General features: G+C 48.1%; 1 protein-coding gene across 1 annotated transcript in view; it reads left to right on the top strand.

Moving 5' to 3' along the window:
• Positions 1-1340: 1340 nt before the first annotated feature.
• LOC146869272 (E3 ubiquitin-protein ligase TRIM39-like) overlaps positions 1341-16077 on the top strand; it is a 189510-nt gene continuing 174773 nt past the window's right edge. The window contains exon 1 of the mRNA XM_085646728.1: positions 1341-1796. Coding sequence (XP_085502854.1) covers positions 1383-1796 — 414 coding nt within the window. The 5' untranslated portion in view covers positions 1341-1382. The remainder of the gene's footprint in view (positions 1797-16077) is intronic.

The following is a 16077-nucleotide window of genomic DNA, read 5'->3' as shown; positions in this document are numbered from 1 at the left end:
AGCGTCCTTTTCCCTCGTATGGCACAAGCAGGTAAGGGACCAGCTCCAGAGTGTCCAGCGACCAAATGCGGCGAGCGGTAGCAGTAGTACAAGCTTTCCTCTCTCAGAACAGGTACAGCAGGGCATCAGCAGTGCAAGCTTCCTCCACTCACAGATAAGGTACTTCGGGGTGTCAGCAGTGCAAGCTTCCCTTACTCAATGAACAGGTACAGCAGGCAGGACCAGTGCCCGCTTCCTTCTCACAGAACAGGTATATCATGAGAACAGCAGTGCAAGCGTCCCTCTAACAGAACAGTAATATATCATGGTAGCAGCGAACAGGTATATCATGGTAGCAGCAGTGCAAATTTCCCTCACTCACAGAATACGTACACCAGTGCATCAGCAGTGCAAACTTCCCTCACTTACAGAATAGGTACAGCTGGGCGGGAGCAGTGCAAGCTTTCCTCACTCACAGAATAGGTACAGCAGGGCGGGAGCAGTGCAAGTTTCCTTCTCACAGAGCAGGTATATCATGAAAACAGCAGGTCAAGCATCCCTCTAACAGAACAGGCATATCATGGTAGCAGCGAACAGGCATATCATGGTAACAGCATTGCAAGCTTCCCGAACTCACAGAATGGGTAGATCAGTGCATTAGCAGTGCAAGCTTCCCTCACTCACAGAATAGGTAGATCAGGGCATCAGCAGGCAAACTTCCCTCACTCACAGAATAGGTAGATCAGGGCATCAGCAGTGCAAACTTCCCATCATGGCATCAGCAGTGCAAACTTCCCTCACTCACAGAATAGGTACATGAGTACATCAGCATTCCCTCACTCACAGAATAGGTAGATCAGGGCATCAGCAGTGTAAGTGTCCTTTACATACAGAACAGACAATAAGAGACAGCAATATACTCTTCCCACACACACAAACTACTATTTTACCGGCCTGACCAGCAATGCTATGGTAAGGCCAGTAAAAACATTGATAAACGAGCAAAAGTTGGTCTTTTTCAGCCTTTCAAACAAAAATTTAAAAACAAATACAGGAAGAAATCACTCTAGAAAGTATTTTAGAAATGTTTATGAGATTCCTAAAAGATTTTAAAATGCGAACTTGCAGAATTGGCCTGTAAAAGATAACAGAGGATTTTCCAGAAACCCATCTACAAGCTCCAATTCTTCACTTACAGATTCTCGATATAAAACCGCATGACGCGTAAATGGTGTCAACCCCAGAGGTAAATCAGACGCAGCAGAAGAGTCAGTTCTCTGCTCTGTGACTGTAACATGAACCCGGAAGTCCCAGTGCACACAGAGAGGGGCAGACGCACAGACACACCCACTTCACACAGAGAGAGAAATTAAACTTAAGTTTTCTTCCTGCATTTCTGAATCATGGCGGCAGCAGCTCAGTTCGGGAAGCTCCAGGAAGAGGCCACTTGTTCCATCTGTTTGGAATATTTTACTGATCCGGTGACTATTGATTGTGGACACAACTTCTGCCGCCCCTGCATCACTCAGAGCTGGGAGGGAAGAGATGGAAACTTCCCCTGTCCTGAGTGCAGGGCAACATCTTCTAGGGGAAACCTTCGACCCAACAGGAAACTGGGGAACATGGTGGAAATTGCAAAACAGCTTCATCTGCCACCAGTGAAGCCCCCAGAGGAGAATCTGTGTGAGAAACATAACCAGGCACAGGTGCTGTTCTGTGCAGAGGATCAGAGGATGATATGTTTGGTGTGCCGGGAGTCCAAGGACCATAGAACTCACTTAGAGAGTCCTGTAGAGGAGGCTGCAGAGGAGTACAAGGTACGTCTGTGGATATTCATGGATTGCATAGTCCCAGTGTGAGCCCCATTGAGGAACCTGCTAAGGAGCACAAGGTGAGTGTGTGGCTGTTCTGGAACGACAAGTGAAGGTCACAGGGTATGTCGGGAAATTCTGGGATCGCAAAGTCCCTCTGTGAGCCCCATCAGTGAGGCAGCCTGAGAGTGGGAGCTATGTGTGCAAGTGTTCAGAGGTGACTAGTCATTCAGTGTAACCCATAAAGGAAGCTGCAGAAGAGCACAAGGTATGTGTGTGGGTGTTCAGGATTCACAAGTGTATACACTACTGGAGTCTAATAGAAGATGCAGTGTCTTTGGGTGTGGAGGGATCAAAGGCACCCTGCGGGTCCCACATAAATGGTTGTCCAAGAGCACAAGGCATGTGAGTGGATGTTCAGAGTTCACTAACGAAGACACACAATGATTCCAACAAAGGAATACACGGCATTTAAATCAGATTTTAGGGCTCACAGGTTAGTCGCGCCTCCTAGAAGAGGGCAAGGGACATCTGTGGTCATTCAGGGATCACAGTTCACTCTGTGGGTCTCCATGGGTCCCTGGAGAAGGGACATCTGTGATCATTCAGGGATCACAGTTCACTCTGTGGGTCTTCGTGGGTCCCTGGAGAAGGGACCTCTGTGATCATTCAGGGATCACAGTTCACTCTGTGGGTCTCCATGGGTCCCTGGAGAAGGGACATCTGTGATCATTCAGGGATCACAGTTCACTCTGTGGGTCTCCATGGGTCCCTGGAGAAGGGACCTCTGTGGTCATTCAGGGATCACAGTTCACTCTGTGGGTCTCCATGGGTCCCTGGAGAAGGGACATCTGTGATCATTCAGGGACCACAGTTCACTCTGTGGGCCTCCATGGGTCCCTGGAGAAGGGATAGCTGTGATCATTCAGGGATCACCGTTCACTCTGTGAGTCTCCGCAGGTCACTAGAGAAGGCTGCCCATACACATTAGGTAAGTTTGTTAGTTGTAATTGAGTTTCAAAGTGTGACCCATGTAAGAAACTGCAGAAGATCGCACTGGGTGTCTGTCAGAGCCCTAAGGTTTTCACCTCGCACCACATAAGCAGCTGCAGATAATCAGAAGTCATATGTATGTGGGTGTTTTGGGATACCAAGCAGGTCTTTAAGTGGGCCGGGTCTGTCCGGGTCTGAGCACCAGCAGTTATTTTTAGGGGGCCTCGAAACTGATCTCTATCGAGCTGTATTTTCAGGCCTCACAAAGGTAGTCCGTTTTCTTTTTTTTTAATTGGACTGCAGGGAGAGCAAGCACATCGCTCACTACTGAGAAGTGGAGACATCATGCCAGGTGAGCCACATTATAGGGGAAGGGAAATCCTTTAAAGAGAGCCATTTTCTCTCAGGATTTCCCTTCTCTTTTTGCAGTGTGTGAGAAGTTGGCCTGGTATATGCTGTCCACTAGTTATAGTGGGCACCTTGTACCAGTCCAAACAACCCTTATTGATGATAAGTTAAAGACAACCTTTATTGAAAGCTATCCTAGTGGTAGCTGTAGAGAGCAGCCTTCAGGCTAAGTCTTGAAGGAATGTAAAGCAGCTTGTTTTACCAGTCTATAATCTCTGAAATGACCAAATGAAAAGAGATCCACACAAGGTATATATATAAAATATATGTATTTATTCTAAAACACACCCCCCTAGTCTCTTTATGAGTTACAAGTCAAATAGCACAGTAAATAAGCACAATATACAGTTAGCCCTAGGGGCGTACCAAACCATATACTAAAATAGTGGTATAAGAACCACGACTGAACTAGACGCAGGCCTAGAGCCTCTAGAATTGCTGCGACCCCAAGGAACCACCCAAGGTAGTGACACAGGGGACCCACGGGGGCCATGTGCTGTGTGAGAACACAGCCGTGAGCTCCCCTTAGCTTCTATTGAGAAAGTCGCTGTTAGATTTTTAAAGATAAAGGACACTTAGGAGAGGACTTGCAGCTGACGCTTTTAGACTTAAGGGGTTCTAGGGCCCACACCCACGGAAGCATCGGAGTACTCGTGTTACCTCCCCCAGGGAAGCCGGGTGCATAGGTGTCAAATGGTGTCGGGTCGCTTCGTCGTTTTCAATGGCTAACTGCTGCAAAGTGCTGCTGCCGGGACGAGGAGAAGTGTCCGAAGAGATCCAAGCCTGGATCGAAGATGTAGAAGACCTGAAAGAAGAGGGGTCAGAGTCTGGGTCACTTGCCAGTGACCAGGAGCATGGAAGTCGAATGCCCACCGATGTCGGGTGTTTCTGGTGAAGAAGGTGAAGTTTGACTCTTCAGCCACGAGGACCAGGAGGTGTCGACGATGACCAGGAGCTAGATTCGAGCTGCCCGCGAAGGATGTCGAGTACTGCGGTGTCGGTATCCTGATTGGATCCAATAAGCCTTGGCAACAGCAACCCACGCAGAAATAGAAGAAATGCTTCGGTGAGGACCAGTAAGGTCCTGGGGACTCCCCCAGCAAGGAGGAGTGAGGGCACGTCTGGAGCAACCAGGAAAGCCCAAGGAAAGTCAGAGTTACTTTTCAGGGACCCACAAGTCGACAGACAATTGATCGCGAGGGTGCGTCGAGAAGAATCACAAAATGGCGGCTCACGGGTCACTCGGAGTGGGTAGGCCGACAATCTTCGGTGAGGTCACTGCTCAGTGTATGGGCTACGAGTAACCCAATGCACAGCCTCAAGGAACATCGAGAAGCTGATGCACTAGCAAATGTGCTCGATGTCCAGGGATTCAGGTTCCACGGTACCCACGAGGTCTACAGGTTTCAGCCTTGCTGGGGACTCGGGTCAGCCTCTGGGAAGTCTGGAAATCCACCTCTGGCATTGCAAAGTCTTCGGCGTCTGGTGGGAGCTTCGGAGATGCAGACCGGACAGATGCGTCTTTGGTGCCTGCCAATCAGGGGAGTAACTCCTTTACTCCAAGGGAGATTCTTCAGTCATCTGGCGTTGAACAGATCGTCGAAGGTCCAGGATTCAGTTGCAGAGTTTCGTCCAGGAATATCTAAAGTTCTGGTTACAGGGGTTCCTTCTTTATACCCAAGGAAGGGGTTGGACTTACTCTGGGGACCCACCTATGGGAGGGTTCGGAAAGAGGGGTGGCTGCACCCATTTCCTTTGTCCAGTTCCGCACCAGACCAGGGGCTGGTAGCCCCTGCAACCGGTTTGAACTGGGCTATGCACAGAGACACCAACTGTGCCCCCAGTGCAGGACTTCAAAGCACTCTTGGAGTGCTCCCACCCAGCCCCAATACACATCAGCCTGTCTGGGAGGTGGTTACACCTCCCTGTGACAGGAAATCTATTGTCCAGGCCTCCCCTGCTGGAGTTTCGGTCAGCAGTAGGAGGCCAGACTTGTGTCTGTGGCTGCAGCATCCATTTTGTGATGCTAAGACTGTATTAAGTTACTACCGGGTATACCAGTACTGCCATGTCTCTCCCTCTAGAAGGGTGGGATCATACTCCCACACCAGTTACTGGAGTGGGGGTATGATTCCAAGGTGTTTGACACCAAACACGACATGTATCCGTGCAGCCAGTCCAAAGTTAGCATTTACTGTTTGGTTATAATGTACTTAAGAGTATATGGTCAGGCTGCACCACTGACAACCCCGGAGGATAGATTACGAAGGCTGCAGGGGTGCTCTGATCATGCATGGGCACCCTCTCTCATATAACCAAGTACCCTGCCTTCAGGATTGATAAGGCCTGCCATAGGGGTGACTGATAGGTTTCTATGTGCAGTGATAGGTGAGATATAGTGAACCTAAATCTCATGCACCACCTTACCCAGGCTGCAGTAGCAGTCCTGGGGTGTCATTTTGGATGGCTTTCCAGGGGTGGCACAATACATGCTTCAGCCACTGGTAGGCCTCTGGGGTACCTATGCCCTTGGTACATAGTATACCATATACTAGGGACTCACAAGGGTACCCCAGAATCCAATCTGGAGTATACCTAAAGTATATGGAATAATTTTAGAGAGGAAGCAGCTAGGCTGGGGTCCTGGATTAAAGGGCCCCAGCCAGACTAAAGTCGAAAAACAGTGAAACATCAGCAAAAAGTCAGGGTAACCATAGGAAGCAGATCCTACTCTCCTACACAGTGCAGGAGCAACATCTTCGTGGGATGATTAGGAGAGAGAAGAGCACGCAACGCCCATTGCCCCGGGCTGAGACAGCTTCCACACACACAGCCGCACCCAGTACTTCACAGGTCTTTAAAGACCATTTGCTTGTAAATGAGACTCTGTTGTTTTTCACCCCTTTTTACAGCCCCTGCATCCCCACTCTGCCTATTGCTGGAAGAATTAGCCTCCCCCGAAATTTGGCTCTAGTTGCGCCTCTGCAGAAGACCACAGGCAGCCAACTCCAGCACGACCCTGCTCTGACCTTTCACAGTGTCTTGTTTTAGTGCTACGAAAACACACACTTTGCATGGCTCACTTTGGGGCAGATTTACAAGCCCCTTGCGACACATTTACGCCGCCGTTGCGTCACTTCTGTGAAGCAGCAGTGGCGTAAATCATGCGCCATGTTGCGCCGTATTTACAACGTGATGCATCTAGGGAGATGCGTCACGTTGTCAACCCCTGCGCCACATTTATTTATTTATTTATTTATTTATTTCTTGTGACTTGTATAGCGCACTATAACCCAGGGGTCTCTAAGCGCTTTGTTAGGATCAGCTATACAATAAAAAGATGCATCAGATTAAAATTTAGCGGCCACCCCACGCTTGCTGGAAAAGCACAGTTTTTAATTGCTTGCGGAAGGGCATTAGTTTCTTTTCATTGCGGAGTTTCAGCGGTAGTTTATTCCACATAGCTGGCAAAGTATGTGAGAAAGCACGCCCACCCACAGTGGTCAGTCTACAGCGTGGCTGAACCAGATATATGGAATCAGCAGATCTAAGCACCCTCCCTGGTTTGTAAAGGGACAGGCGAGATTTCAGATAGGTGGGTGCTCTGCCATGAAGCGCTTTGTGTACAGTGCAGAGCCCCTTGAACATTAGCCTCTGCCTAACTGGCAACCAATGGAGTTCCCACAGGAGGGGGGATGCCTGGGTACTCCTTGGTTTCTTGAAAATGAGCCTGGCAGCATCGTTCATGACCGTCTGCATTCTGTTTAAGAGGCCCTGTGGGAGTCCTATATACAATGAATTGCCATAGTCCAGCCTAGCCAAAATCATTGCAGAAACCGCGCTCCTTAGGGTGGAAAAAGAGAGCAGCGGGGAAACTTTCCTGAGTTGGCGAAGGAGGCCGACGCAGCAGCCCACCACAGCTGTGACTTGCTTTTTCATGGACAGCTTGCTGTCCACCTGGATGCCCAGGCTCTTAACCACCTCAGCCGGTTCTGGAGGCGTGCCCAACTCCCCAGGCCAGAAACGGTCACACCAAGGGTTGCCAGCGATGGTAATCGGCAACACCTCGGTTTTGTCCGGGTTGATTTTTAGGGAGTTGCCGGACATCCAGTTAGCTGTACTTCTCAGAATGTTTTGCAGTCTGGTAAAGGCATTCTGGCTATCCTCCAGCTGGATAATGATCTGGGTGTCGTCTGCGTAGTTATATACCTGACAGTCCATTTGATTAAGCATTCGAATCAAAGGCTGTAGGTATATGTTGAACAATAGGGGTGACAGAGCAGACCCTTGTGGGACTCCGCAAGTGATCGAGGTTGCGGTAGAGAGCATGTCACCTAATTGCACTTTTCTGCGTCCTCCCTTGAAGGAAGGATGTGAACCATGCCAGTGCTATGCCCTGAATGCCGAAGTCCCTCATCCGCGACAGTAGTTGTTCATGACACACGGTATCAAATGCCGCGGAGAGGTCCAACAGCACCAGGGCCCCCGGGATTTTCTTGTCTGCTCTGTTCCTAAGTTCGTCTACGATTGACAACATAACCAGCTCCGTGCTGTGATTCGCACGGAAGCCTGCTTGATTCGGCTCTAGCAGCGTGTTGCTTTCCAGATGTTCTGAAAGGGTGATAAGGACATGCTGCTCCAGGACCTTCGCCAAGAATGGTAACTGGGAAATTGGTCTGAAGTTCTTCAGACATTTTGCGTCTGCCCCCGGTTTTTTTAGCAAGGGAATCAGACGGGCTTCCTTGAAGGCAGATGGCACTTGACCAGTTTGTAGAGAGAGGTTCAGGAGACTCAGCACGTCATCCTCAATGCCCGGGAGTGCGAGTTTGAAGACTTCAGGTGGGCATGGATCCGCCCTAGAGCCGGACTTGACCCGTCCCGTGAGGGAGACTAAACTCTCCTTTGTAATCAAGGGTAGATTAGAGAGCGGGATTATAATTGGCAGTATGGCTGGGATATCCACCGGTGGACAGTCAATTTGCGAGGTTGCCGTAATTTCAGTGACCAAATCAATGACTTTGTTGGTGAAGAAATCCTGGAACTTCTGACAGTCCTCCTGACTAAAGTCCGGGGGCTGTTCCTTGTTCTTCCTGAGCTCCGTGAGGACTCGGAAGACTTCTTTCTGAGGGTTCGTGGCCGTAGAAATCCTCTCCTCGTAGAACTCGGACTTCCTGGCTATAATCGCTTGCTTATAACCAGCGAGAGCCCGTAGATAGTTACTACGAGAGTCAGGACTGTAGTTTTTCCGCCAGGTTCTTTCCAGTTTGCGTAGCCCACGTTTCTGAGCTCTAAGTAAGTCATTATACCACGGGGCCCCTCGTTTCCTATCCGTACGGTTCACCCTACAGATTGGTGCAACTTTGTCTGTGGCATTCTGAAGTTTGTCCATGAGTGCCCCACAGAGGGCCTCTGGGTTGAGGGGGCAATTGTTGGCAGGGGGGTTGGTGCGAAGTAAATTTATCATTTTATCCCCATCAAACTTATTCCACTTCCTAACTGCCTTCCATCCTCCTTTGGTTGTTGTTTTCAGTCTGTCCGCCAAAACCTTGCCTCTCACCAAGTGGTGGTCAGACCATACGCATGGCAGAGCCGCAGCCATGTCCTGGACAGGAACTGTCGTCCACACCAAGTCTAGGGTGTGTCCCTTAGCATGTGTTGGGCCTCTTACTTGTTGAACCAGATCTAATGAGGTTAACGCCTCATCGATCTGTAACGCCTGACCATCTTTTGGGACCTTCTCCCAATGGTAGTTAAAATCCCCCATTATCATTACCTTGTCATATCTTGAGCGAATGTCCTGGGCCAGTCTTATGAACAAGTCAGGGAAATCAGGCGAGGTCCACGGAGGGCGATAGACTAACAGAATCAGCAGACAATCCGTCCCTGATTGCAACTTAACGCCCATCACTTCCGCGCCTGCCAAATTTTCCGTCAAGACCCTTTCAACCAATAGGCGTGAGTTGTACAGGAGGGCAACACCTCCCCCCCTCTTGGCTCCAGATCTATTGTAGAAAAGTGCCGAAAAGTCGGATGGTAGGGAGGCGACGAGATCCGGCATAGAGGAATCCTCTAACCATGTCTCGGTGAGTCCCAGGAGATCTAGTTCTCCTTCTTCAAGAAGGGTAAACACCTCTAAATTATGTCGTTGCAGGGAGCGTGTGTTAAGGAGGCCAAAGCGTAAGCCGCGGGCCTGACTCATAACCTTACGACCCGGCTGGGGAGTGGGGGCGGACAAGATTCTCTCACGCACAAGAATGTCAACACAGTCTGGGCTAATATCAAAATTGCAGGTGTTCAAAGACTCCAACTCACCTCTGGTGTATACCAAGCGAGAACCAGGGGTCGTGGCCCCGGGTCCCGTCTGGTCCCTGATGGGCACAGATGGGCTTGCCTCTGGCGAGCCTCCGGCGCGCCCACGCTGCGCGCATACGCTGCGCGCCTGCATGGTGGCAGGGTTAAGTAGCCTCGAGCGTGCAAGGTGGCCAGGCAGCAACTAGGCTGTCAACCACAATGGCGTCCCAAAGCGGCGCTTCCTCCCCCAAGATGGCTCCCGCCCCAAGAACCCAAGAAAGCAGCTAAAGACCCGCTCAACAGCGGTGCAATCTCCGATTAGAGTGTGGGTATATCCTAACTCAAACCCCACCAGAAAACGGGACCCTTCGAAAAATTTTAAAAGTGCAAATTAATTAATTATTTCCGCATTTAAAAAGCGCTATACTCGCGCTAGTAGCAGCATGTAAATTCTAACAGGAGCAGCCTCAGTATCGCGGCGCTTACCTAGCAAGAAGAAGCCCTGTGCTTCTCAGCTTAAGTAGCCTCGAGCGTGCAAGGTGGCCAGGCAGCAACTAGGCTGTCAACCACAATGGCGTCCCAAAGCGGCGCTTCCTCCCCCAAGATGGCTCCCGCCCCAAGAACCCAAGAAAGCAGCTAAAGACCCGCTCAACAGCGGTGCAATCTCCGATTAGAGTGTGGGTATATCCTAACTCAAACCCCACCAGAAAACGGGACCCTTCGAAAAAATTTAAAAGTGCAAATTAATTAATTATTTCCGCATATAAAAAGCGCTATACTCGCGCTAGTAGCAGCATGTAAATTCTAACAGGAGCAGCCTCAGTATCGCGGCGCTTACCTAGCAACATGAAACCTGCGTCAGGTTTCATGTGGGTGTTCCAGCGCAGGGAGGGCGTTCCCTCGCAGGTGCGCCTCGTAAAAGTGACGCAGTGAAATCTACAAGAATTCACTGAGTCACTTTTATGGCCATGCTGCGTCAAAACCCTGCGCCTGCTTGAAGCAGACGTAAGGATTGATGCAGCATGTTAGGCATAGGGCACCCCCGAGCCTTTGCTGGTGACGCGACTCCAGCACTGTGCCCCATTTCCGCCGGGGTATATGACACGCATCTGCCCATCCATACGCCACGGCGCGCCTCATTGTAAATGCGGCGCATCAGTGGTGGCGCACGGGTGGTTTTGCGGGTCGCAAGTGTTCTGGTGCATCCCTGCCTATTTGCAGAGATGCGCCAGACCTTGTAAATCTGCCCCTTTGTTCTCACACCCCCTCTTTAATATGAAGATAGTAGCGTCACCTTGTAAATATGACCCTTCTGGCAGCAGTCCGCTGCAGTAAAGGGAGGGGCTATGGGTGTTGCTGTGGGCGTTCCACCACAAATCCCAGTGCTTTTTGAGGCTGCCCCTTATTTACAAGGGTGGTGTAAATATGGGACAATTGGCATTGCTCATGACATTATTTTTGTTTATGTTTTTGTTTTTAAAACATTTAAAGAAACGGCATTGTTATTTACAATGTCAACTGTAAACAGTTTATTCCAAAATATATCTCCTCGCTACCGAAATGAAAAGTGTGTAAAATTAAACTTGGGGGAAGATTTTTTCAAAGAAACATATAATTGTTTTTCTTCATAAAACATACCATGACTCCAGTCTATACTCCACACTTCTTCGTGATACACACTGCTCAATGCTTACAGACACGAAGAAAGAACAGCTGGTTTGTGGCCCATGGAGTGAAGTGTAAACGGAAGGGGTCCTGGGGGCCTTCGTCTGTGCTGCTGGGGGGATGGGTGGTTGACCTCTTAACGGGCTGGAGACAGGGAAGTTTATAGACCCTGGAAACAAGGAGCGCATTTGAGGGAAGGGACGCTTCCATAACATTTTACTTCAGTGCGCTACTAAGGGCGCAGCTTGGCAAACAGTGACTAGGGTTTGTATGGTGGTCTGTGATGGGATCGACAGCCTTCATTATTTTAACCAGAGGTGCACGATGTGTGGTGTGGGGGTATGTTTGTCAGTTTGTAGCTGACGAACGCCACAAAACACCGTTTCTAAAATAATCTGAGGGAATTTAGCAGCCTAAAATGCCTAATGTTGTCATTTTCAGGGCGTAACATTTTCGTACATGTGCTGGATCCCCTTGCGCCGAGTGGTTTAAATTTCATGTTAGACATCGTTCGAAGCATCTTTTTTAGGTCTCGCAAAGGGCAGCGCATGCGCTGCCTCTCCGAGGCATGAAGTAATTTCTATGTTGGGTGAAACTCCGCCTATTGGCAGCTAATATGTCCTGTTGATCACCATTTGTTTAACATTGTATTGCTCTTTCTTATCTTGCTTATGGTTGGCTCACGATGCGAAACGTCACTTCCGCTTTGCTCCCGTTTTGCAGGAAGCAGCACCGACCAACTACAGTGTAGGTACGCTGCTGGGCTGTTATTATTCCATTTAGGGACTACTTTTATTGCAGCTTTGTACCCGCGTGTGCTTTTCTGCCTGTTGCTGCTTGCGCAATGCGCCCGCTTTTGTATTTATGCAAATGACATAGTTAATTACAGTACAGCGCCCAAACGCGGTAATGTTTAAAACACACAAGCTATGTCCGGACCATGCGCCAGCTTTTGTATTTATGCAAATGAACTATTTATTTACAGTACAGCGCCCGAACGCGGTAATGTTTAAAGCACTCAGGCTCTGTCCGGAGATTGGTGTTCAGCATTCAAAATAATCACAGGGTGTACCAAATTAAACACACCACGCAGTTTGCAAGCAATCACCACTGGCTATTGCATTTGTGTTAGAAAATGCCTCGGGTAGAATCGTCTCGGAAGTACACATGCACAAGTGACCCAGAAGAAACATGCCGACGACAGAAGTGTCTTTATATGTAACCTTTCCTTCTGAGGGATCAGTTTTATGGCCCCACTCAGCCTCCATATACACTGACCCATGGTGGGCAAGAATCAGTAGAGGTGACCCCCTCCCGATAGAAGCCATCACACACAGCCCCGCGGTGGGGTGAACTTTCGTGCCTTCTGACAGGCCAGTCACTTGCTCCCCACTGAGCCCCGAGACACATCCCCACATTGAGCAAATGTCCAGGCCTCTGAGAGGCCAGCCCCCCTCCCACTCGTCTCATCACCTTGTGGGGGCAAGTATCCCCTTCTGAGAGGTCATCTCCACAGAGCCACAAAATACACGCACCCATGCAGAATTTCTGCAAAAACGTTGCTTTATGTAAAGTGCCTTGTGGCGCCTTCCTGTTTAAACTTCAATTAAATCACAGCTGGAGGGGGCTTGAGCCGCCATTGTTCACATGCGCCCATATTGATAATCTAAAAGAGCATCCATATGTTCTGTTTTAGTAAACCAGTGCTTTTGTTTAGTCTTGCATGGCATAAGAAGCGGCATGCTGCGAGGGGCCATCGTGTAAGTAGAACTTTTTATTTCTTTCGCATGAAGCCTTTCTCTTGTTATGTTAGCCTGCACTGTAGTGAGACGCGTTCGTGTTTTGTTTGCTCTGGTTCATTTTCCATGTGCAGACTCTTTAATCACTGACGCCATGCTCGGTGTTTACTTTAGATGGCTATATTAATATAGAAACCCCACTTCCAACAATAGGTCTCGCATTTTGTGTATGGGCAGCACAGCAGAGGTAGCCCCCCTGTTGACCGATTTATTTCGATTACAAAAAGCCACACCAGTCTACCCTATTACAAGTAACCTGATAATTGCCATGGTGCCGGTTACGCAAGTTATCGGACCATTACAATTACATATTTAGTGTGACCACCTCATGTCCACTGCATGTTGTCCAGCGTGTTTTACCCTTTATTTTTCCCCTTCTGGAAGCAGGCAAATTTGTGTGTCTGATTGGTGAGTGGGGGAATGTGAGAACGGGTGGATGGATGTGTGAATGCATTGATGGATGAATGAAGTAGTGGCTGAGAGCATGGTTAATTAATGAACTCATGAATGGGTGGTGTGCTGTGACAAGACTGTCCGCTCAACAACAACAAAAAAGCATTTGCAATAGGCCTCGCATTTATGCGAGTCTAACCTATTGGCATTGTAAATGACAATGCGTTTTTGTTTATGTTTCAAAAACCAAACCATAAATAAAAGGCATTGTCATTTACAATGCCAATAGCTCAAACTCACGTAAATGCGAGACCTGATGCATTGCAAATGCTTGTTTTAGGTCTCGCGTGTGGCAGCGCATGCGCTGCATGCGCTGTCTCAGCGAGACTTAAAGTAATTTATATATTGGCTTCACCTCCGTGTAATTTCTCCTGCCCCTCGTGATTGGTTTAAATTTAGCATTGCTGTTGTTTTCTTGATTTCTGTTGGCTGTTGGCCCTATTGTCACTTCCGTGTAGTCCCGAGGCAGCGGCGCCTAACTTCAGTTTTCTTCCGCTTCTGCTCGCACTTAATTGCCTGCAGTGTGCCATCTGGTTGGGGGAGGGGTGCCTACTCTCCCTCGTTCCGGCTGCTTGTCTTTGCAGCCTACTGTTTCTTTATATCAGAAGATACTTCACTTCCATTGAGCCTGCCTTAGATTCTTACCTCGTGGATGCGTGTTTCCTTTCACTTTGTCCTACCTTTTAACTTATATTGGGCAAACTGCAGGTTTGTTCTTTGCTTCCTGCCGCAATTACATATTCACTGCTGAAGCCACACAGGAGGCTGCTCAGAGGATTTACAGTGCAAAACCTCTCGTATTATTCAAAATAGCCAGCTATTTACATTGCAAATGCAAATTTTTATTTCATTTCAAAGTATGCCAGTATTAGCATAAACAAAGAAATTATTTTCACGAAGAAAAGGGTGCAGTACCACAGGCTGTCCCTAGGTGTCCCTGGTCCTGCACCCTTTCCTTCGTGAAAGACATTTCTTTGCGTACTGGTGGCATACTTTGAAATGGAAACCAGCTATTGACATTGCAAATGCTAATTTTTATTTCATTTCAAAGTATGCAGGTATTAGCATAAACAAAGAAATTATTTTCACGAAGAAAAGGGTGCAGTACCACAGGCTGTCCCTAGGTGTCCCTGGTCCTGCACCCTTTCCTTCGTGAAAGAAATTTCTTTGCGTACTGCTGGCATACTTTGAAATGGATAACAACTAATTAGCATCTGCAACGCCAATCGCTCACATTTACACAATGCTTCATTTAGGATTCATCTCCACCGAGGGAGCATGTCTTTCTCTCCACTAATTAACCTCTGGAGTTCCATTATTTTACGATTATTTCCCGTTGTCTGCATGTTGGGATCTCTGATCACACAAGCCATCCATCTGCTCCTTATGTTTGCGGTTTCCTTTTCTTCCCTGGATTATCTAAATGTATTTGATCATAACCGCTAATCCTAAAAAAAAAAATAATAATACGCAAAGAAATTCCTTTCACGAAGAAATGGGCGCAGTACCACAGGCTGTCCCTAGGTGTCCCTGGTCCTGCACCCTTTCCTTCGCCAAAGAAATGTCATTGCGTACTGCTGGCATACTTTGAAATGGAAACCAGCTATTGACATTGCAAATGCTAATTTTTATTTCATTTCAAAGTATGCCAGTATTAGCATAAACAAAGAAATTATTTTCACGAAGAAAAGGCTGCAGTACCACAGGCTGTCCCTAGGTGTCCCTGGTCCTGCACCCTTTCCTTCGTGAAAGAAATTTCTTTGCGTACTGCTGGCATACTTTGAAATGGAAAACAACTAATTAGCATCTGCAACGCCAATCGCTCACATTTACACAATACTTCATTTAGGATTCATCTCCACTGAGGGAGCATGTCTTTCTCTCCACTAATTAACCTCTGGAGTTCCATTATTTTACGATTATTTCCCGTTGTCTGCATGTTGGGATCTCTGATCACACAAGCCATCCATCTGCTCCCTATGTTTGCGGTTTCCTTTTCTTCCCTGGATTATCTAAACGTATTTGATCATAACCGCTAATCCTAAAAAAAATAATAATAATACGCAAAGAAATTCCTTTCACGAAGAAATGGGCGCAGTACCACAGGCTGTTACTAGGTGTCCCTGGTCCTGCACCCTTCCTTCGTGAAAGAAATGGGAAACATCCTTTACCACGCAACCATTACAACGCGGTATGGTTACATCGTGGTTTTAACAACGCAAGTCGTTACACCGACTTGCACTGGAGGGCGCTGTAGGATAAGGAATTGTGTGAATTACTTTCCAACACCTTCCCTACTGTACGTAGACTGGAGTTGGAATAGTAATTCACACTATTCCTATGTCCAGCGCCCTCCAACGCAAGTCGATGTAACGACTTGCGTTGTTAAAACCACGATGCTGGCATAATTTGAAACGGAAACAAGCATTTGCAATGCAAAAGGTCTCGCAATTACCCTAGTTTGAGCAATTGGCATTGTAAATCACAATGCCTTTTATTTATGTTTTGGTTTTTGAAACATAAATGAAACACAAAGCCATTTACAATACCAATAGCTTAAACTTGCATAAATGAGAGACCTATTGCATTGCAAATGCTTGTATAGCGCAGTCATCCCTCCCCTCCCTCGCAAAATCTGGGAATCGTCATCTCATTATCTCAAGCGGTGCCTGGTAATT

This window comes from Triturus cristatus, chromosome 1_1 (assembly GCF_964204655.1).
Source record: "Triturus cristatus chromosome 1_1, aTriCri1.1, whole genome shotgun sequence".
NCBI classification, from domain to species: Eukaryota; Metazoa; Chordata; class Amphibia; order Caudata; family Salamandridae; genus Triturus; species Triturus cristatus.
This window is presented reverse-complemented; position numbering and strand designations above follow the sequence as displayed.